Source organism: Neovison vison, chromosome 5 (assembly GCF_020171115.1).
Source record: "Neovison vison isolate M4711 chromosome 5, ASM_NN_V1, whole genome shotgun sequence".
Taxonomy (NCBI): domain Eukaryota; kingdom Metazoa; phylum Chordata; class Mammalia; order Carnivora; family Mustelidae; genus Neogale; species Neogale vison.
In genome coordinates this window covers 132797759-132822033 of record NC_058095.1, presented here as the reverse complement: position 1 = coordinate 132822033, position 24275 = coordinate 132797759, and the positions used below count along the sequence as shown (strand labels likewise).

Sequence of the window (24275 nt, the reverse complement as noted above, 5' to 3'; positions counted from 1 at the left end):
TTGTTTTGTTTTGTTTAAGGAGTAAGTTTTTATTGTTGTTGTTGTTTTTAAGATTTTATTTATTTATTTTAGAGAGAGAGAATCAAGCAGACTCCATGCTGAGCACAGAGCCCAACATGGGGCCTGACCCCACAACCCTGAGATTATGGCCTGAACTGAAATCAACAGTCTGACACCCAACAGACGGAACCACTCAGGTGCCCCTCTAATATGTTTTAAAAGGTTAAGTACTGAGGGGCACCTGGGTGGCAGAGTTGGTTAACCGTTCTTCAATTTTGGTTTTGGCTCAGGTCATGATCCCAGTGTCGTGAGATCAAACCCCATGCTAGACTCTGTGCTCAGCGAGGGAGTCTGCTTGGGATTCTTTTCCCTTCCGCCTCCCTCTCTCTCAGCCCAACCCTCCCTTGTATGCATGCTTTCTCTCTCTCTAAAATAAACAAATAAAATCTTAAAATCTTAAGTACTGAATAAGATTGGACTTAATTAGTTATCTCTGAACAATACTTCTATTTTCATTTTTCAGAAAGTTTCTTTTATTCCTACTTTCTGGCTTTCATCTTTCAAACACTGAAGAGAAAGCAATATCCCCAAGAGCTCATGATAATAATTCTTAAGAAGTCTGTCAAAATTTTTAAAACTGGAGCATCTAGGTGGCTCCAGTAGGTTAAGCCTCTGCCTTTGGCTCAGGTCATGATCTCAGGGTGCTGGGATCTAGCCCCACATGGGAGGCTCAACAGGGGGCCTGCTTCCCCCTATCTCTCTGCCTGTCTCTCTGCCTACTTGTGATTTCTGTCAAATAAATTTAAAAAATCTTAAAAAAATTGTTTTAAACTAAAATTTGGAAGTCTGCGAATGGCTTTTTAGAAGTCTACATATTCCATTTCCTATTTCCTCCTTATACACATTTGCAGTTATCACCCAAGTGAAATATTATAATACACAATTTGTTCATTTATATTCATTTATAAAATTGTTGTTTTGACCATCTCCTATAGGTTTACACTTGCATAAATATTCAGTATCCTAATCTTCATGCATTCCACAAGCTCAGTAAGAAGAGAAGTGTGTTTGATCAGTTCATAGTTATCAAGGTCCTTAGTTTCTAAGGACAGGTAGACAATTTACCATCTCTCAAGCAGTTAAATCTACTCTAACTTCTCTATATGGATAACAAGAGTATACATTTGCTGCACTATGAAATGCATCCTTGAGGTCTTTTAAAATTCTTGGGTGAATACTGCCTAGTAAGGTTTTTTTTTTTTTTTTCCACATTTTATTCCTCTTCAAAATTACACAGCACTGTATATAAGACCCATGTTACCTCCCTTAAAAATCCAACCTTAAATATATAAAGACTAAGATGTTTGCTGAACTACTATATGAAGAGATCATTCAAATAGTATAAAAATTCTGAATTATGACTTATTAAATATCAGTAACTTCATAGTGATTGCAGCCATTAATACCATGACCTTGTCCCAAGGCTTACTGTGGCACTGTATCATATGCTTATTGAATGAAGTAACAGTGCCTTTCTTTGTCAAATTTAGGACAGCTTAGAACCAATGGGCATCTTTCATTGGATGCGTTTTCAACCTGTCCACTAAAAACCAAAATATTTATTCCCCTTAGGAAGGAATCCAAGTTTTCTCTCACAATAGTCCAAAAGAATATTTATATTTTTGGACTGATATAAATTAAGGACACCATTAGAAAAGTCAAAAAAAAAAATTGCCACTCCATTTGTATGTGATGGGCATTTCTGAGTTTCTCATTGCCTGCCTCTGGCCACCAACAACCCACCTTCTAATTCAATAAATTTTTTGATCAACTTCTTTTTTATAAACCTTCCTTTAACAATCATAATTTTCTCTCTCTTCCTTATACAGGTTTATAATCATGTTCTTCAGTTGTTTTTTAAATTGAGTTCTGCCTTTTGGTAAAAAGATCATATAAACCACTCAAACCATTGAGAGATAAATGATCGCACTTACAGATAAAATAATTATTATTTTAAAAGCCATTATGGGCGATATAAAGATAAAGTTCTTTAAAACTCACCAGGAGTAATTAAACCAACAAACACCTCTGTGTTCTAATACTTATTCTCAAATATATAATTACAGAAGCCTAGATTACAGGCTATGCCCCAAACACAGATGGCTCTTTTTATCATATGGAGCACACTGAAGCGGTAAGCCTTAAACACAAGTACACCTGGTGTCCAATAGCACTGCTTACGCTGCTGGTTAGCAATTAGATGAATGTCTTTCTAATGTTCTTGACAATGAAAAACTTTCTGTGGTTTACGATGTAATTTTATGTATATTAGTTGCGATTTCTCTCACCTTAAAAACAAAACAAACCCTGGGGCAGCTTGGGTGGCTCAGTGGGTTAAGCGGCTGCCTTTGGCTCAGGTCATGATCCCAGGGTCCTGGGATGGAGCCCTGCATCACATCAGGCTCCCTCTCAGTGGGAAGTCTGCTTCTCCCTCTCCCTTTGTGTGCTCACTCCCTCTTTCTCTTCCTCTCAAATAAATAAATAAATCTTTAAAACAAAACTAAAACTCTTTCCCTTCACCCTGCTTTCCCTGTCATCTTCAGCCCTAGCCCTTCAATTTCCCTATTCAATCAAAATCCCAGAGAAAGAGCTGCCTAGAATTGTTTGCAAATCCTTTTCTTCCATTTACTCTTAAACACACTCTTGTAATCAAGCTTTTGATCTCACCAACTCCAACAAAACTACTCCTGACAAGGTTATCAATGACCCTGTTAAATATGTGATGTCTCAGACTTCATCTTACTATACCTGTGGATAGCATTTGAAATAACTTTGGACTCTCTTTCTTGACAAAGTTTTCTCCTTTGGCTTCTGGGACATGAAATTCTCTTGGTTTTCTCATCTCGGTGATAAATCCCCCTCCCCCATCCCACTGGTTTAATTCTGAAGTGCCCCGGAGCTCAGGCTTTGGCCCTCTTCTCTGTATTCACTCTCTTCTGGTGATCTCATCCTGGTTTTAAATATTATCTTTATGTTAACAACTTCTAAATATATAGCTTCCAAAGTTCAGACTTGTATATCCAAGTATTTCCAAATGTAAATCCAACAGATTTCTAAAACTCAGTGTGGCTAAAATTTGAACTCTCTTTTAACCCTAAATCTGCCTCATTCACAACCTACCCATTTCAACTGAATGCAAATCCATCCTTCTAGTTATTCAGTCCCAAAACCTTGGAGTTAATTTGACTCTTATCTTTCTTTCATGTTCTCCATCCAGTTCATCAGGAATCCCAACATTCATCCATCCATCCAATGATTTTATTTATTTATTTAAAGATTTTCATTTATTTACTTGACAGAGAGAGAGAGAGAGCGCGCATGAGCGCCAGAGAGGGAACACAAGCAGAGGAAGAGGAAAAAGCAGGCTCTCCACTGAGCAGGCTTGATCTTAGTGGATCACAGAACCCTGGGATCATGATCTGAGCTGAAGGTAGATGCTTAACAACTGAACCACCCAGGCACCCCTCCTGTCATTCTTTTTTTTTTTTTTTTTTTAAATCTTATTTATTTATTTGACAGACAAATAAGGTAGGTAGAGAGAGAGAGGAGGAAGTAGGCTCTCAGCAGAGCAGAGAGCCCGATGTGGGGCTTGATCCCAGGACCCTGGGATCATGACCCGAGCCGAAGGTAGAGGCTTAACCCACTGAGCCACCCAGGCGCCGCCGTCCTGTCATTCTTATGAAGGCAAAGTTTGGCATCAGGAAGAGCCTATGAATTTAGGATGAGGACAGACAGGGTATTATCAAAAGCCCTGATTTTTAAAAATTATATATATTTGACATATAACATTGTGTATATTTAAGATGTACAATGTGCTAACTTGACATATTTGTATTATAATATGATTGCTTTTGCAGCTATATTTAGCACCTATACCACATTACATAATTATCCATTCCTTTAAGTCTTTGGGATAATTATGGTTTAGTCTCTTAGTAAGTCTGATAATGTAGTACAGTATTGTTTATATTTATTATACTGTGAGTTAGATCTCTATGACTTACTTACTACTCATTGTAAGTTTGTATCCTTAAACAACATCAGTCTTGTCCTCTCACTCCCATCCCCTGGTGTTACAGGATTTTTTTCTCCATTAGTGCCCATGGTTCTCGGTCATGTGCCTCAAAGAATAAAGAGGTAGGCCAGACAGACTGGTGGGAAGGAGAGCAAGGTTTTTTGAGCTAAGTGATAATACAAAGCTCCCGAGGAGGGAGTGGGCCCTAGAAGGTTGCCCCCAATGGTTCTACTTTTAAAATATACCCAGGATCCAGCCAGTTCATAGCCCATACCCTGCTATCACCCTGATACAAAGCACTATCAGCTCTCACCTAGATTACTACAAGCCTCGTAACAAGTCCCTCTGCTTCCATCCTTATAGCTCTATAGCCTATTCTCAGCAAAAAAGAAAAAGAAAAAAAACATGTTCTGGGACATTAACAAAGTTCTTTAATACTCTTTAAGGGTCTACTATGTACCAGGCAGAATGATCCTTCTACAATATGTCAGATCATGTCACATCACTTCCCTAAATTCTGCAATACTTCCTTTCACTTAGGGTTAAAAAATCAAAGTCCTTATAGTGACTTCAAAAACCCTTTACCTCTATGATCTTACCTAACTATTCTCTCGCTTCAATCGTTCCAGTCATATTGGCTTCCTCATCGCTCCACAAACATCACTCCACAAAGAGGGTACCCTCTTAACCTTTGCACTGACCGTTCCTCTGCCTGGAAGTTCTTCCTTGAAAACTTCATTGTCTCCCTCAGCTCCAAGTCTTTCTAAACTTCTAACCTCCTCAGTGAGGCCTACTGGCTGACCCTATACAATTCTGAATATGATTTCTTCCCTGCTCTCCATGCAGCACTGATATTTTCTCTTTTTTATCCTTTGCAGTTTTCAACTTCTTCCTCTATGATACACTTATCTATAATGCTTACTATTTGTTCCCCTGTACTCTTTTTTTTAAAGATTTATTTATTCTAGAGAGAGAGAAAGAGTGCTCGTCCATGAGTGTAGGGAAGAGGCAGAGGGAGAGACAATTTTCAAGCAGACTCCCCACTGAGTGTGGAGCCCATGAGATCCGGAGATCACGGCCTAAGCTGAAATCCTGAATTGGACACTTAAAACTGAGCTACCCAGGTGCCCCTCCCTGCACTCTTTTCAAAAACAGAAACTCCAAGAGGTCAAGGATCATTGTTTTGTTTGCTGTAGTATCCCAAGTTACCTAGAACAATGCCTGCCACATAACAGATGAACAACAAATATTTACTCCATGAATTTCATTCTAATAATGACCGTATCAGGAGGGTGTTATAAATTCTCATCCTATTTTGTGGATGGAGGAGTTGGGGCAGAGAAAGTAGGGAAGACTAGGGGCAGAGTGGGTAGAGAATAAGTTTTCGATCCAATATCATCATGCCACTGTCAAATGCACAGATAAAACTTGATGATAGGTGAATTTTCCAAATATTAGAGCAGTAATAATAAACCATTTAAAAAAAATCCCTCCCCACAAAAATCCTCATAGTACACAGTTAAGCAAAATTTCTTTTACTATTAAATATTATACTTATTGTTCACTATATCCTTATAAGGAAGTCTTTTAATTTAAAAATATTCCTCAGTGTTGGGCAAGCTGACCTAAATTAGCCCTTGACAGACCAGAGGAATCAAACTTTACGGGAGAATTTAATATAAAAGCAATTCTATTCTGTCTATATCATATTCTCTGAATTTCTAAGACCTTTTATTAAGTAGACAACACACTGCTTAATTTCTTAATTTCTTTTTTCCTGATCGTGGTTCAATTCTGAATTCTGTCAGCAGACTGTCTTTGTACTTCAACTACAACTCTCCCCTGAATCTCCAGCCTGCCAGCCTATCCCATCAGATTTTGGACTCATCAAGCCTCCACAATCTTGTGAGCCAATTCCTAAAACAGATCTCTCTCTCTCTCTCTCTCTTTCTCTCTCTCTCTCCAGATATCCTATTGGTTCTGTTTCTCTGAAGAATCCTAGTACAGGTTTACAAATAAAGCTGCTTCTTTGTTCAAGAGTTATTAGTTAAAAAAAAAAAAAGAGTTATTAGTTCACTAAAAACACTCAGGAACCCAGTAAGTCAAACCAGTATTACCTATCTATGTTTTCTTATCAATAAAATACTAAAAATGTTATGAGCAAGGTTGAAAGAAACAAAAATCTGGGATACAATGCCAGCCAGAGTTGAGAGATTTGATCTACTGCACAGTAAAACTATATCACATACTAATGATAATTCTAGAATTACAAAAGTGTTTTTCTCTTTGGCCCCAGGAATCCTTTGTTCAAGAGAAATCAGTCTTAGAATTCCCAATTATTACAGACATTAAAAAAGAGGTAGTTTGATATAAATAAGGTTAGGAAACTTTTCCAGCCCTCCTCCTGAAAAATAAGAACTCCTTGAGGGAAGCTAAGGTACCATGAGATGCTACAGAACCAAGTCTGAAAACTCATTTAATTGCCTTGTCCTCATTAAACCCAATGAACATGTCACCACGACTACCACCATCCTGGGAACTTTGCAGAAATAGAGATTAAATGATTTGGCCAAGGCTATAAAATTAGCTACTAGTCACACTGAGGCCTTCTAAGTTTGTCCCTTACTTTTTTTTGCAAATTTTACAAAAATTAAAAGTTATCTTTCTAAAATATGCAAAACACTTTACCTGCACAATGTGGCAGGTTAGCAGAAGGAAATAAAAACCCACAACAGAACTTTGTAGAAGGGTTCATATCGGCACATCTGCCTCTTTGGCATCACTCCTGGTGATTTCATCACTCCTATGAGGAGAGGAAGGAAGATGAGCCTTCATTTGCTTTTAATATTGGCTCTATATTAATGACCTAAATAGATTTTGTCCAGCACTAACAGAGTAGCAAATCAGGGCATTGAAATGTAAATTAAATTATAATTATTTATTTCTGGAAATTAGATCTTCGGTAAAAGCTGCCCTTGAAATATGACATAACAGTATTTACATGCAACTTTGCTACAAATGACATTTTTACTTTGAAACAGAAACATGAGCAATTCAATAAAATGAATAGACAAGCAGAATTAGTTCCTCTATTTGACAGAGCAGGAAACATTAAATGACTTGTTCAATGTCACACAGAAAAATGAGTGTCAAGACATCATCTAAGGTTCTGAGCCTAATCTATGGGAGTTTGAACTCTAGAAGGGCAGACGCTCCCTCCCTTCTTCCTCCCTCACTGCTGCCAGCACAGGGCATGGCACCATGCATATCACTGAGGCTGATGCTTACTTACATCAGTACTCATGCTTCAAACAAACATTAGGAAAACTAATGTATTTAATGAAGAGGCAAAATGGTAAATGGACAGTAGCTCCCCATTCATATCACAAACAAAGCTAATCTGTAATGAAGAACCAAGAATGAAGGAGTTACAACAAAATGCTCAACGATGGGTTAGAGGACAGTATCACAGACCTACCCTACCAATCTTTAAGATGACTATTTCCAATTTAACCTTCACACTGCCTGAATAATAGTGTAGTCAGCATCCCCCAGTCCCATTTTGTTATCACTGATTTTTATATTCCTGCTCACAAATCTTGAGGAACTCCCTAGAATAAAACATGGAGCTTCTTCCCACCAGTGTTCAAAATCATACAAACCTCTGTTAGTTGTTTCAAGTGGCCTTTGTTTTCACTTAATTCTTCTGATAGTTCATGCTTTTTCACTTGCAGTTCAGAGATTTCCTTTCTTAATGGATTCACTAGTTCATAGAACCTAAGCTTTAAAAACAAAAATCAAATTAATAAGCAGTTTTAGAATCCCAAGTTGCAATTAAAGTTTACTAATTTACAGTACCTTCAATTATGAGTAATAAAAATATTAAGGAAACAAAAGGAAAGCATTAAGTTTTATATTATATGCCTGTATAATCAAGTTTGGTTTGTAATTAACTGACCCTGACTACTAATACTTTATTAAGGCTTAATGTTCAATTAAGTTTGCTCAAAGCCCAGATTATCTATACTTCACCCTTGACACAGTCTCTTTCTTCTCATCTATACTCCATTTACTACTTATTTCCCATCTTCCACCACTGCCCATTTCATCCTAGCTTCTTGTTACTTCCTGAACACATTAAGTGCTTGAGTTTTGCATATATTTCCTCTGACAGAAGAATTCTTCCCACATACAAATGAATGGCTCATGTTTTCACTCCCTTTAGGTCTCTGATCAAATGTCACCCTATCAGTAAAGGCCTAATTCCTCTGATTAAAAATAGCACCCCACCTGAAGGCAGTTACTAGTTTCACTCCCATAGGATTTTCTCCATAGGATTTATGACATTCTGCATTTACTTTTAATTTATTGTCTGTCTTGCTCCACTTGAATGTAAGCTCACGAAGGCCAGAATTTTTGCCTGGTTTGTACCCTGCTCTATCTCTTTTGCTGAAACATATGATAAGCCTACATCCTGGGCTCCTGGTGAAGCCCTGTGGCTACCATTGCTGTGTAAGGGATAATCAGGAGGGATCTTTCATATCACTACTTCCATTCAGTTCAGACCTTTCTTCTCACTCATAATTCTCTCAGAGGAATCTGTCTGTCCTAATCTAGTGAAGTGTTCCATCTGACAAATTCCTATAAAATTAAGAAGCCATGAACAAATTAGGAGAGGGTAATTATGCCTATTTTTATATAGGTATGCAGTGTGCAATTCCTTAATACATTGCTGAACAGCAAGAGTACCACATCTGGTAAGAGGTAGTCCTCAATACAATGAATTTGTGTATGACTAACTAGTTAGGATAATACCGTCTGTAAAAACAAAAGATAACAAAGAACCTTAACAAACCAAAGAACTGTGTAACTGTAATTTGTAGGCTACTTGGTACCTACTATGGATAAAGTCACAACGACAGCATGTGAGACATCTGATTTGTCTTGAACAATGCACTTTAGACAGAAAAAAATATATTTGAGCTATTTGAGGTACTATTATTATTATCAATCCTTTTACATATGAAAAAGTTCAAGCCTTTAAGGGTGAAATGACATCTATATATCACAAATCAGCAGTTTTCATGTGAAACCCTCTGAGGGAATTCACAAGATTAAAACTATTTTCCTAATAAGACTAAGATTTTTTTTTTTTGCCTGTCTTGCTCTCCTTCTCTTATGCCTGTTCAGTGGTGTTTGCCAGTGGCTATCTGATGTGTGATGAGATCATCGCCTTTAAGGTTAATGGAATGAGTGCTTATGTATTCTTGTGTTTTAAAAATGTCTCAGTGCTAATTTCTTTTTTTTTTTTTTTTAAGATTTTTTATTTATTTATTTGACAGAGATCACAAGTAGACAGAGAGGCAGGCAGAGAGAGAGAGGGAGAAGCAGGCTCCCTGCTGAGCAAAGACCACCCCCCCAACGCGGGGCTTGATCCCAGGACCCTGGGATGATGACCTGAGCTGAAGGCAGAGGTTTTAACCCACTGTGCCACCCAGGTGCCCCTCAGTGTTAATTTCTAATATGGTAAATACTAATAGATATAGCCCATATATTCATCTGTTTAGAAGATCCTTGGGGTCCTCAGTAATTTTGTGAATGTGAAGGGATGCTGACATCAAAAAATTTGAGACTAAGGCCATAGATGAATCCTATGTGTAGCTGTATAACCAACACGTGACAGATCCTGAAGTAGACCACAAAGATCTCCTTCATTAACTCCTTTTCCATCACACCAACTCCTCTCTCCTCTACTATCCCCACCCCCTGGCAACCACTTATCTGTTATCTCTATAATTTAATTTTGAAAACAATGTAAACTACCAGTTTATGATAAAATGATTCATTTCTATGGACTATGTAGCCATTAACTTCATAGCCTTATTTATTGCTTGACTTTGGAGATCAAAGGTTGAGACCCTTTAAAATTTGGTGATCTGAATACCATTCACCATTTCCAGATCAGGGCCAGAAAATAACAAAATAATTTATTAACTGGGTACTTCGAAGATTATGGCTATTTCATAATGAACAAATCTAATTTGAAAATATATGCAGGTTTTTTTTTTAAATGATGCAACACACTTACAGATACATATTCAGGAATAGAAAGCTGGTCTTCAGGAAAATCTTTTAGTTTCACATATTGCTCTTCTGTCAATTCAAGGTCACGCAAGTTTCGGCGAATATCTCCCGCCTTCTCTCTTAGCTGAGTATTTGTCTCTTCTAGTTGCTTCTGTCTCAATAAAATAGTTTCCATTTCTTGTTTCATTAGTTCTTGATATTTTCTACATTAGGAAAGAATTTATGGCAAGCTTAAAAACATCTTTAAGATTTAATTTTCTCAAAGTTACCTTTTATATTAACATAAAAACATGAAATAAGCAACTCTCTAGTGTTTTTGGCTCCAGGTAAATGCTTATTTATTTAAGCAGTTAAACACAAAATGATTCTATACCCATCACTAAATGTGCAACCACATAAATTGTTAAATAGAAAATTGATATTCTTAAAGAGTAAGTTTTCCAAAATTCAAGTTATAAAATCATACATTTCCCCTCTTAAGATTTAAATTTTATACATCTATCTTGGACCCTACTCATCAAAATAACTTTCATTTCTTTCTATCCAGATACTTGAAGGTATACTGCTTGAAGAAGGCAACACTGAACCACTGTAAAGTATTCATTCAACCAATGAGGTGATGAAAGGAGTAATCTGTACATAATCATTCTTAACGAATACATGTAGCAGACATTGCTATCATTAGTTGCCTATTTGAAGACTTTGAGCAGGGGGGCGCCTGAGTGGCTCAGTGGGTTAAAGCCTCTGCCTTCGGCTCAGGTCATGATCCCAGGTCCTGGGATCGAGCCCCACATCGGGCTCTCTGCTCAGCCGGGAGCCTGCTTCCTCCTCTCTCTCTGCCTGCCTCTCTGCCTATGTGATCTGTCTGTCAAATAAATAAATAAAATTAAAAAAAAAAAAAAAAAAAAGACTTTGAGCAGGAAGGGACAACTGATTCTCTCCCCTTCCTACTGTATCACATCCATCAACATATGAACATGTTGTAGCTTTTCCTACCTTAAAAAAAAAAATTGATCCCATTTCACTGCCCCCTCTGCTTGCTCCTCCTCCACGCAGTAAAACTTCTCAAAAGTTGTCTAGACTCACCATCTGATGCCCTTCCTCTTAAACCTATGCCAATTAGGTTTTTATCTTTCTACTGAAATCTCAAGATGGCCAATGACATCCAGATTGCTAATGATCGATTCTCAGTTCTTTTCATCCTTGACCTTATGATTATTTAACACAACTGATCTCTCCCTTTACACACTTTCTTCACCTGACTTCCAAGTCACTATACTCTTGTCATTTTTCTCCCATTTTTCCAGTGGTGTTTTCTCAGTCTCCTTTTCTGATTTGTCTTAATATTAGTACTTGGCCCTCTTTTCTCTCTGTATTTACCACCTTGGCCAAGTCATCCAGTCATATGACTTAAATATATACTCTCTGTATATAATGCCTATATAATGCCTGTATATAATGCCTCCCAGACTTGTATCTCTAGACCAAACTCTTGCAACACCTACATGCAGATTTCTAATATGACAACTTGAACTGAACGTGTCCGGACTGAACTCTCGCTCTTCACTCACAAACCTCTTCCCCTGTGGTTTCCTTATCTTAGTTGACAGCAATTCCACCCTTTCATTTATTTGAACCAAAAATGTTGCCACAATCCTTGATTCCTTTCTCTCTCTCTTTTTTAAAGATTTTATTTATTTATTTGACAGAGAGAGACATCACAAATAGGCAGAGAGGCAGGCAGAGAGAGAGGGGGAAGCAGGCTCCCTGCTGAGCAGAGAGCCTGATGTGGGGCTTGATCCCAGGACCCTGAGATCATGACCTGAGCCGAAGGCAGAGGCTTTAACCCACTGAGCCACCCAGGCGCCCCTCCTTTTTTTCTCTTGAACCCCACATATAAGACATCAGCACAACCTACAAATTATATTAAAAATCCAACAACCACTTTTTACTAACATCGATATCAATGGTATTATTGCAATATCATCTCAACTGCCTTCTCAGCATCATTTAATCTGAAAACTGCCTTAAGAATTACAGTAGAAGCCCTACCACTGAATGCACTGGTTCCCAAAGTACTGTCCCCAGACCACTGGCATCAGCATCACCTGAGAACTGGTAGAAACACAGATTCTTAGGGATCACCCCAAATCAGAATATCAGAGGGTGGGACCCAACAATCCTTTTTAACAAGACCTCCATGTGGTTCTGATACATACTAAAGTTTCAGAACCGCCGGTCTAATGTTATAGTTCCTGGTCACTGGTTAGATATATATATATTTTTTAAGTATCAGTTAAATAGTGAAATCTTACAAAGAGAAAAGATAAGCACTTCACACATTTACTTCTAATTAGCACACAGAAAGAAGCAATCACTTGTCAGATTTTCTACACAGGGTTCAGATTTTTTAAATACAAAGGTATGCTTTGTTTTTGTGTAAATCATTGTTCATGGCTGCCAAGTTCAATTTCTTTACCTTAAAAGACACTTGGGAAGAAATCTGAGAGGATGCTTTTCTATGGATTTGTTTTTTTGTTCCCAACTTTCAAATCTGTCTTGCTTTAACTTAATTTGATGTTTTTTTTTTTTTTTAGTCACTCACTTTTATTACATTGTTTCAAAGAATTCCTTATAGATTTCATAGAAGGAGCACATCTTTTTTTTCACTCATATTTCTTTGTTTATATAGTTCAGTAAGGATGACTATCATAGGCACATTTGACAGTAAACAAAATGAAGTCTCTGTAAATAATCAACTGAGCTGGGAGAAAGAATGCAAGCAAAATAGAAGATAATTTAAACATGCAGAGTTAAAACAGGCCATGAGATTTAGTGTGCTTTACAAAGGAAATGAAGAAAGGTAAATCCAGACAACAGGTTAAGTGGTGGTGAATTTAGAAAATTTCCATTGTCATTTATGGATCACTTACATCAGCAATGTTTCCTGAATGAATGTTGAATTTTGACTTTATATATATATATATATATATATACACACACAATATATATATAATATATATATTTATTTATTTATTTTAAAGATTTTATTTATTTATTAGAGAGAGAGAGAGATTACAAGTAGGCAGAGAGGCAGGCAGAGAGAGTGGAAAGCAGGCTCCCTGCTGAGCAGAAAGCCCGACATGGGGCTTGATCCCAGGACCCTGGGATCATGAACTGAGCCAAAGGCAGAGGCTTTAACCCACTGAGCCACCAGGTGCCCCAAATTTTTATATTTTGTATATTGTATCAAATAACCTTTTTTGTTGGTTTGGATATAAAAATTATTACCATCGCTGACTTAAAATTGCTCTATTTTAGCTTACAATTGTATGCATAAATAGGTAACAAAATTACTTTTAATGGCTAAATAGGTATTGCTGTTTTTAAAAAACTTTCTTACCTGGCATCCTTTTGTTGAAAAGTCAATTGATTGTCTAATCTCAATGTTAGTAGCTGCTTCTGGTGAAGTGCATCATTAAGTTTCTCTTCTAATTCTTCAATCTTAATAAAGAGAATGAGGTAAATTATATGGTCAACTTTCAAATTTATCAGTACAAGATGTCTGAAAAATACTAAACGTTAAATAAAAAAAAGAAAGCGCTTAAAAGCACAGGCTAAAAATGGATATAAGTTCCTCTGCAATGGTTGTATTAACAAATTACAGTCTGTTCATACAAATGGTTTAAACTGCTGCCATATACAAGGGTTTTTTGCCAGGCTGTCATTAAGACCGCTTTTTCCCCCAACCCACTCACTGAGAAGCCCACTAACAACTGGGATTTTATTTTGGTGCCTTGCCCAGGTAATTACTTCCTTGTTAGACCCTGCATTTGTCCTCTTGATCCATACATCTCCAAATGACGACTCCGTGAGTGATGTCACAAATGTCCAAGAAGCACTAGCCCTCAGCCTCACCTAATCAATCGTATGTTCCTTGCACCTCCCTAGTCTCTGACTCAAAAAATACCTAAGTCATGGTTGATGTCTACTTCTCCCTCAGAGCTTATTCTGATCAGACACCATTTTGTTGTTGTTGTTGTTGTCAAGTCCACTTCATAAATAGCTGTCAAAATGGCTCCATCCTCTTTGCGATCCACTGATAAGTCTTCAGTCAGACCCCTACCATCTCTCACCCGAGTTGTTTCCTTGTGCGCAGTTTTGTCAACCTCTAAATTTATCTTCAGTTTTCCTCCTAACCCACTGGCCACTTGTAGGCTTCTCAGGCTCTTCCTCTATACTATTTCCTTTTTAAAAAAATGTTATCAAAAATTTATTTCCCCAGTTTTAAATCCTTCAGAGGATCTTCACTGTTTTCAAAATAAATTTGAAACTTCATGGCATAATGTACCAGTACTTCTTGATCTGGCCCTTGCCAGCTCCTTCCTTCTCTGGTGGCTAGCTTAAAAGGATACTCTGTTCCAGGAAAAATAAGTGTTTGCCATTCTTCAAATATGCTGTGGTCTCTCTTAAGTCCCCATGGACTTGGGTTTTGTTCTTAGTCTAATTAAAAAATTCTTTTCTTTTCCTTTCAACCCAGGTAATTCTTACTCATCTTTTTAAAATTGATTAATTTAACAGCCAATCTTTAACATATTCAAGTGGATTCCTCTTACATCAATAAATTCCCCGTCTCTACATTCCTATCATTAAACAAACTACTTCTATCAACCACTGAAAAGAATAACAAACAATACTCCCTTGATCACACCACTCCCTTTGCTAATGTACCATTTCTCTGCTCTCCATCAGAGCAAAACTTCAATATTTTTCCCGTAATATTCCAGTAAAAGTATTCTGCATCACCTCTTTTAATACTCAGTCCACTCATAATTTCAGCATATTTATCTAACTTGACAGCATGATTTGACACAGTAGACGACTCTATCTTATTTTGGATTCCATGTTATTTTTCTTCAGTTTTCCTCCTAACCCACTGGCCACTTGTAGGCTTCTCAGGCTCTTCCTCTATACTATTTATAAATGTTGGACTCCACTTCATGTGGTTTGGGACCTTCTGCTCTCACTAGATAATGTCATCTAATCTTACAGCTTTTAGTGCCATCTATATGCACCACACCACACAGAAACACTCAAACACACACACAGAGTCATAGACTCACCCCTAAACTCTGACAATTCCATTTAGGAGTCTAATAGGAATCTAAAATTTGACATGTTCAAAGCAGAACTTACATCTTACCTCCCAGATCAGTCTTCTCCCAGCCTTCTGTTTCTCAATAAATGGCTCCAGTAGGTGAAGCCAAAAACTTAAGTCTTACATAAGACAATAACCTAATTAACTGTCTTCTACTTCTACCTTATCTGTCCTTGGTCTATTACTTCAGTGCCATTTTGAATACAAATACTAGAACATGTAACTCTAATTGCTTAAAATCTGCCAGTGGCTTCTCTGATTACACAGTCTAAAGCAAGGGATAATAAACAATGGCAATGGGCCAAATCAAGCCTACATCCTGTTTCTCTACAGGCCATAAGTGAATAGATTTTGTGTTTGTAAATGGTTAAAAAAACAACAAAGAATATGTGATAGACCACATATTTCCTGAAAAGCATAAAATCTTTACTTTCTGGGTTTTTAGAGAAAAAATTTGCTGACTCCTTATCTAAAGTAGAAAACTCCCATTGCTAAGTGATGCTGTGTCACATGACCTTGAAGCTCTCCCATTTGTTTTGGGATCATAAATCTCACTTGAATTTCATCTACATAAAAAAGGGACCCTGCCATATCCAGTTATATTCCCAGCAACATGCTTCAATAAATGTCTTTTTTTTTTTTTAAAGATTTTATCTATTTATCAGAGAGAGAGCAAGCACAGGCAGACAGAATGGCAGGCAGAGGCAGAGGGAGAAGCAGGCTCCCTGCTGAGCAAGGAGCCCGATGTGGGACTCCATCCCAGGACGTTGGGATCATGACCTGAGCCAAAGGCAGCTGCTTAACCAACTAAGCCACCCAGGCGTCCCTGCTTCAATAAATGTCTTAAATCAACAAAAGACAACCGCATTCCTCATAATTATTATTTTGCATCTCAAGAGTGCTCTTACCAAAAGGACAGAAACTTCTACTCTTTCCAGGGTTACAACTTTCACAATTTTAACTGGCTTCTAACTTAGGTTCCTTAACTCAGAGATAATCAAGCTGGGAAGACGCACCCTTCCATTTACTTCCCAAGTAATAAGGAACCAACAGATCTCAAGTGAAAGATAAAAAGACTTTCTGGCATTTAAAAATTAACAGGCATGAAGACTGAAGAGGAAAGGAATGAAGAAGTAAAGCAAGGAAGGAGATTTAGGCATCGATGGGCAGGGGTAAAAATGGAAAGCTAACAATTCTCTAGAATCAGGATGCTTGGCCTAAGCTGTTAACCTGTTAAATTCTCTCAGTGAGCAAGAGGGAAGTGGGACTCAATGCTTTTGAGTTCCCTTGGAGAAATGTGTTCTTATTTTTAAATATGGAGAAATCAAATCAACATGGATCAAGACATTCATAGTAAAAAACTCTAACATTACTAATAAACTTTAACAAATGTGAAAATTGTATTGCCACCATGCTGTTGTGGAAAAGACCTTAGATTTCATAGGTTCACAGGCTTCCTAACTTAAAAAGACTGTGATGAATAGGAAAAAACCCTGCTACTTGTCTGCCAACACCCAACTCTTCTCTTCTTTCTAATGTAACTCTGATATTTATTAGTGACAATAATGTATCCAGTTAAATATATACATTTCTCAGCTTCCCTTCCCACTCCTTGCAGCTAGAGTGCTCATGCTATATAGTTGTAGTTTATTGAGGTCACTGGCTTGAACTTCTGGGAAAGCTTTTTAAAAGGGAATGAGTCATGGGGCTTCTGGGTGGTTCATCTGGTTAAGAGCCTGACTCTTGGTTTTGGCCCAGGTCTGGATCTCGTGCTAGGGAGAGCTAGCCCCGCATGGAGCTGTATGTTTAGCCGGTAGTCTGCTTCAGATTCTCTCTGTCTTGCGCTCCTTCCCCCTCTGGCCTTCCACCTGGTAGCACAGGCTTACACTCTCCTTCAAATAAATAAACAAGTAATATCTTAAAATAAATAAATAAATAAATAAATAAAGTCTTTAAAAAAAAAAAATAAAAGAGAATGAGTACTTTGGCATGTGCTCCATTTTCCCATTACTGTTCTCCTTATCTTTGCCTGTAACATGGATATAATACGGGAGGGAGATCAGCCATCTGTGACTTTGAGGTGAAAAGCACATGCTTAAAACAGCTGTGTGCAGAAGGTTAAAAGGAGCCTGGGTTTCTAACAATATCGAGGAGTAACTACCCCAAATCTAAATCACCTACTTTCAGATTTCCATTAAACTAGAGAAACAAAATCCTTCTCCTGTGTTACAAAAGCAGCCACCACCTTTCTAAGCCTCTGGTCCTAGCAGCTGAACTTCATGTCCAGAACACTGCACAGCTGGTTCAGCCACTTTCCACAGCAAAAATACCTAAATCGTGACACTTGATCAATCAGGACGACTTTAATGCTTCCAATGATAGGAAGCTCATTAACTTAAATCAGGCCATTTAAATGTTAATTGCAAGAACAGGTTTACAGTCAGCAGAAATCTTCTTTTCCTGCGACTTTTATTATCTATAGTTTAGTGAGGGAAATTTATTTTTCATAATGTCAGATGTAGCACATATATACAATGGAATATTACTGGGCCATCAAAAATGAAATCTTGTCATTTGCAATGATATGGATAGAACTACAGGGTATTATACTAAGTGAAACAAGTCCATCAGAGAAGAAAATTATCAAATGATTTCACTCATATGTGGAATTTAAGAAACAAAACAGAGGATCATAAGGTAAGGGAGAGAAAAATAAAATAAGACAAAAACAGAGAGGGAGGCAAACCATAAGAGACTCTAACTATAGGAAACTAAGCATTGCTAAAGGCAAGGTAGGTAGGGGATGGAGTAAGTGGGTGATGGACATTAAGGAGGGCACTTACGTAATGAGCACTGGCTGTTGTATGCAACTGATGAATCACTAAATTCTACCTCTGAAACTAATAATATAATATTTGTTAATTAAATTGAATTTAAATAAAAATTTTTAAAAAAACCATCCATGTTATGATATATATACCTCTAAGAGTTTGAGAATATGGCACAGTAAGAAAAAACACTTCCTATTCTTAGGGCAACTTACACAAACGTTTCAATTTCACTTGCGTACCATCTCTCAGTCTGAATCCTACCTGGCTCCATCACTCCCATCTAAATGGCCTTGGTATGCTATTAACCACTTGTGATTTTGTTTCATCAAGAGCAAAATACAGTTCAGCCCCTTATTTAAGGTATTTAAGCACTTACAATGTGCCAGGAACTATCCTGAGTGCTGGAGATACAAGAAGTATAACCACAAAGAAACCCTCACGAACCTCACAGTCTGCTGAGAGAGACAAATACCAAAACAAAGTCAGGTAGTCCTATGAACATGTATATAAGGCACAGAGAATAAAAGGAATGAAAAATAAGGATAATATTTTAGTAGACAACAGCAGCGATACTTCATATTGTGTGCTTACTAAATGTCAGGAACTATTCTTACTTCTACTGACTCATTCAATGTTAAAGGGTAGAGAAAATCCCACTAAAAGCACTTATACTTCACAGAGTTGTGAAGTTTAATGCGAGAACACATGAAAAGCTCATGGAACAGTGTCTAGCTGTAAGCATTCAATAAATGTTAGCCATTAATATTTCTAATAACTTTATCCAAATTATTTCTTTACTTCATTAAGACCTTGAACACTTAGGACTTAGGACACTTCATTTCCCTAGAGAGACACGGTCAATGATTTTCTTCTAGTGGCAAAATAGTAAAGTATATTTCTATGACTGGCAAAAGCTAAAATAGGAGATTGACTTAAGAGAGAAAGTATAACTGAAACAACGAAAGGCAGGGGTTGGAAGAGGTGGGATCAAGAGCAAAAGTGGAGAATCTACTATTGGAAAGAAAAAAATTTTTCAGAGACAGAAGTAGTAAGAGTTAAGAAGTGTCTCCTGTTCTCTTTCTCTCTCTTTTTTAAAAGATTTTATTTGTTTCTTTCACAGACAGAGAGAGTTGTGCCCAAGCAGGAGGAGCGGCAGGCAGAGGGAGAAGAAGAGGCAGGCTCCCCATCGAGCAGGGAAGGATGCTGGGATCATGACCTAAGCCTAAGGCAGACACTTAACCCCTCAACTGACTCGGCCACCCAAGCACCCCTTGTCTCCTGTCTTTCTGAAATCACTATAAATTTCTCAGAGTTAGTGATTCTACCAGATCTTATATAAAATACTCTTAAGTATAACCACACAAGGCAAAAACAAACAAAACAAAACAAAACAAAAAACCAAGGACCAGGACATTCCTTCCTATTTGGCAGAGATACCAAAGACACTGAATCTCCAGGGCAGAGGCCTACACTAACTCAATAATATAATGATGATCTTGATTCTCCCTATCAAACTAGTCATAACAAGAGTAATTCCCAATGAAGCAGAAAACATCTTGGCTAGAAAAAGACACCTAAAAAGATATACCTCACCCATGCTATATTTTAAAAATTGGGCCTACAGAAGCAATTCATCCCTGTCCCAACTTCAAATCATCCCCTTTCAAGACGTTTTATTTAATACCCAGAAGTATAATTCACTCTCCCTCTCCTTCTAAAAAGTTTTTTTTTAACTATGCAAGAAAATACAATTTTCTTTTTGAAATGATGAATGTATCATTTCAAGTTCAGATTACATACATAAAATTTTAATTATTTATCTTTAGTTTGAAGACAATAACGCATAAAGGTAACAAAAATTACACTTAATCTTACCTTCGTAAGATAATCCACTTTCAAGTTGTCTATCATCATATTTTTCTGGGACAGCTCTATTTTCAGTAACTGAATATTATGAAGTAATTCCTTGCGTTCAATTAGTTGCTGGGTGATTTTGATTTTACCATCTCGCTCTTCTGATGATGAAATATCATCCGTAGGAACTGTTGTTTCTAAACTAATATCTTCAGATTCCAGAGAGCTAGAGATGTTCACTTTTTTTGATGCCCTGGCAATTTTTCGAGACATATTTTTTTTTTTTATGGCTCAGTTTTCTTCTCCAATTCAATTTCAATTTTCTGCGGGTTAAAAATATTAAATGTATTCAAACATTCTCTATGGAAAGCTTAAGTATATTAAAGAGATACTAATGAATGCCTCAGTAGTTATTAGACAATCTGGAGGACCCCTCATCTAGGACAGATTAGTAAATTACTGCTCAAATCAAACATATTAAGCCAAGCTCATTAAATCCTACTATGAATTTGCTCTTCATGAATAAAAAGCCCGGTTCCTGGGGACAGGAATCTTACTTCTAAGAAACAAAGAAATGTTCGAGATTAAGGATAAAAGCTCCAGTCAGTAGGATCCAGGAAAGCTACTAATAAAAGCAGCACGTGTTCAAGGTTAGGGAAATCACTACTGAGTTGATCAGGAGAATGTTATGTCTACTTAGACTCTTGAAGGATTTAGAGCAGCAACAAGAGAAAAGCATGCAAGAAGTAATGTTGGTACAAAAGTGGCGAAAATGTACAATAGCAGAAGATAATGATTGTCTTGCTAGGGCCAAGCCTTTGTGATATTGAGTAGGACTCGCCCTATCCCCCATACCCAAATACCCATATAACTTTAATAATAAAGACCGCGAGAGCTTGGAATGTCAAAATGTGTTCGAAATTTATTCTGCAGGCAAGGACGCGTCACTTAAGATGTTTTAAAAAGGGAAACAGTGAGACAACATTCTGATAGACTTCCAGATAAAATGAAAACAGGAACGTAGAAAAGATAAACTCAAGTATTCTAAATCGAACTTCTTACCCTTTGACAAGAATTTTAGCAATTCTCGTTTCAACACTACATGACATAATAAATTATATACGGTATTGCAGACATCAGCTTTTCTAAACTAAATGATTAGAAAAGCGTGTGAAGGGCAAACGGCATCCCTCCCAAAGGGAGAAAGGGTAAAGAAAGGTGAAATCTGAGAGAGGCAACATCTTGGTTATAAAGGATCGGGGGCTGGGGCAGCCCACAAGTGCGGAGTGAAGAAGAAAAGCCAAACTTGGCAATGTAGGATGATTCCCTGCCCCGCGTTGAAAGGAAGGGATAGGCGCGAGCTACCTGGAAAGATTCAACTACTCCACGTCCAAGGCTGGACCAGCCACTACCGCCGCCTCTTCAAGGAGCTGAAAGTGTCCCCCAAACAGAAACTCAGGTTGCAGCTCCCCCAGAAGGAATTTCAGATTGGGGACCGTTAAGACCCGTAACCAAGACAACCACTCCCGCGCCCGTAGGAGGACGGAGGAAGAGGCTGCGCGCAAGCGCCCTCGCCGCCGGAACTCAGCCTGGATCCACCCCCAACGCGGGAAGCAGTGCATGCTGGAAGTTGTAGTCCAGAGGCCAGCCCCGCGCTGGTCCTCTTGGAAATAGCTCCGGGCTCCGCCCATCCTCCTCCTTTTCGCCCAATTCTCGGAGCCCTCAGAGAGCCAACAAACGTCAGCCTCGACGTTTTCCCGCGAGAGCTATTTATTAATAGCTTGGAGCGGGAAGGGCAGAACTTCGGGTTAAAGTATAGTTGTACCGCAGGGCTTCTACTTGGCAGTTTTCACCGGAAGAGCGTCGTCGGGGTCAGGATTCCGAGCTACAAGCAAGATGCTCAAGTCCAAGACTTTCTTAAAAAAGACGCGGGCGGGCGGCGTGATGAAGATCGTGCGCGAGCATTACCTGCGGGACGACATCGGCTGCGGCGCGCCCGGGTGCGCGGCGTGCGACGGTGCTCATGAGGGGCCAGTCCTCGAGCCGCAGCCCCTGGATCCGGCGAGCAGCCTGTGCCCCCGGCCACACTACTTGCTTCCGGACACCAACGTGCTTCTGCACCAGGTGCGTCGGCCAACGGGCTGTCTGTGGTCGTCTGGACATTACCAGGAGAAGGGGGGTGTGACAGAATAGGAAAACTGAGGCCCAAGGAGGAGAGTCTTGGACGTACTTAGGGAGAGGCAGACCCCATCTCGGGACCCTTGCCTCCTGTCCCCCAGGCCGAATTTATTTTCTTTGGAAAAAAATTTTTTTTTGTTTTGAGTTATTGGAGTCATAAGAATTTTAGATTAATTTTCTAACTCCTGGTGTCTCTTCTGCCTTAGATTTTAAGTGTCTGGAGGCCGGGGACCTGGGCTTCTGTGGCCTCCAGCCTGCGACTCCCAGGCAGCTTGTAAGTGCCTACGAATGAAAACTTTGTGGGCCAACATACTTCATTATTAGTGGGCTTAATTCTACGAAGTTATGTAATTAGTCTGTTTATATGTAATGTTTTCTAATAGACCTGAAAGGTTTTCTGTAGCATAAGAGCGCCTTAGTTTAATGTATACGTGCTGCTTTGATTTAAAAAAAAAAAAAAAAAAAAAGGCAGGGTTTTATGTTTGGCAGAGACAGTTTATCAGTGAATATGGGAAACTTAAGTTTTCTTTCCTTATTTTATTTTATTATTATTTTTTAAGATCGATGTTCTTGAGGACCCTGCCATCAGGAATGTGATTGTACTACAAACAGTTCTGCAGGAAGTGCGAAATCGGAGTGCTCCGGTATATAAGCGAATCAGAGATGTGACTAATAACCAGGAGAAGCATTTCTATACGTTCACTAATGAGCACCATAGGTAGGGGGAATATTATGTTAATTACCAGGAAACCATAGAATTAGCTAAATTGGGGGCAGGGTTCCTGGCAATAATTGTGACATTGTCAGAAGGTGTCAAAATTTTTCATTTTGAATTGGTTTCAGCATGAGTTAAGCAGTAAAATCTTGGTAGGTGAGGTTTCCCTAGGTTCCTGGAATACCGTATTATTTGATAACCGACATAAATTGATAAAATGTAAGAGTTTATGAAAGAGAGGTTTAAAACTGTAAAGCAGATTTATTATTAATGGGCTTTCAAAAGTTAAACTAATACTTTTTAACTGATCACGTTGAAGAAGATAGGGTTAAGAAACACTTCATTGTTGTTTCAGATTGATGCCCTTTGAACATAACGTGTGTTCTTAGAAAATATAGTGCTATTTCTTATGTTACATAAATGATCTGTGACCAGTTCTATATACTGTTATTAAATTACGGCTTCTCAACTTTGGTACTGTTGACATTTTGGATTGAATAGTTGTTTGTTGTGGGCAACAAATACGTCATATGATGTACTGTCTTACACGTCATAGGATGTTTAGCAGCATCTTGTAGTTCTCTACTCACTACATGCCCGTAGCAACCCCATCTTCCCCTTTCCACAGAGTTGTAACAACCCAAAATGTCTCCATTTATTGTCAAATGTACCTGGGCAGCAAATCACCATCAGTGGATTAGACAGAATTCTGGTAATGAAATTTCATTGAAATATGTGTATTTAAAAATATTTAATTTTTCGATTTTCTCATTATTTCTGTAGCCCCAATTTAAATATTATTCTTAGAAAAATCATTGGTCATGTCATCTTTTTCTTTAGCTTCATGAAATTCAGAAGTAGAAAGTTGTTTTTCAGTGCAGGAAGACGCAAGTTTTTGTGGAGCCCTACCATCAGATTCTTAATGAGAGGTTAGCAATTTTTCTGCTTAAGTGCAGTGAATAGAGCTTAGCAATACTGGTATTGAAGGACAATTGGGCACATCTCCTCCCAGATTGTATTACTCAAGTCACGCTACACTAACTCACAATTTAATGATAAGTGTCCGACTGATAAGTTTAAAGCTTTAGCAGGGGCATTTAATGGTGAGGAATGAAGCCATTAAAAAAAACCTTCTAAATAAGTTTTGGATTCTAAAGTTGAATCTCTTAAGCGTTGAGAGTTTTTGTACTGAATTCTGTTATTTTACTTAAATTTGGCTTTGGAAAAATAGATTTAAGAAAGTAAAGTATGCTGACATATTCAGGACTTTAGTGTGGATAGACTATGAAGGAATATGCAGTCATTATTTGTTTTTGGTCTTTCAGTCTCGAAATAAGTTCTGCCATTTATTGAGCGTTTACCACTCGTGATTTACATGTA

General features: G+C 38.0%; 2 protein-coding genes across 5 annotated transcripts in view; one reads left to right on the top strand and one right to left on the bottom strand.

Moving 5' to 3' along the window:
- Positions 1-21560, bottom strand: part of PIBF1 (progesterone immunomodulatory binding factor 1) — a 196523-nt gene extending 174963 nt beyond the window's left edge. For 2 of the 3 annotated variants that reach the window (XM_044249864.1, XM_044249865.1), the window contains exons 1-5: positions 21368-21560; positions 20024-20325; positions 13563-13663; positions 10164-10362; positions 7738-7857 (exon numbers count right to left, since the gene is read on the bottom strand). In XM_044249864.1, the coding sequence (XP_044105799.1) occupies positions 7738-7857; positions 10164-10362; positions 13563-13663; positions 20024-20275 (672 nt within the window). In that variant the 5' untranslated portion in view covers positions 20276-20325; positions 21368-21560. Of the gene's footprint in view, positions 1-7737; positions 7858-10163; positions 10363-13562; positions 13664-15362; positions 15377-20023; positions 20326-21367 lie in introns of those variants that run through there. The other variant, XM_044249866.1, reaches the window with a different exon arrangement.
- A 227-nt stretch (positions 21561-21787) lies between these two features.
- DIS3 (DIS3 homolog, exosome endoribonuclease and 3'-5' exoribonuclease) overlaps positions 21788-24275 on the top strand; it is a 28712-nt gene continuing 26224 nt past the window's right edge. For both annotated transcript variants that reach the window (XM_044249863.1, XM_044249862.1), the window contains exons 1-2: positions 21788-22126; positions 22741-22898. In XM_044249863.1, the coding sequence (XP_044105798.1) occupies positions 21899-22126; positions 22741-22898 (386 nt within the window). In that variant the 5' untranslated portion in view covers positions 21788-21898. The remainder of the gene's footprint in view (positions 22127-22740; positions 22899-24275) is intronic.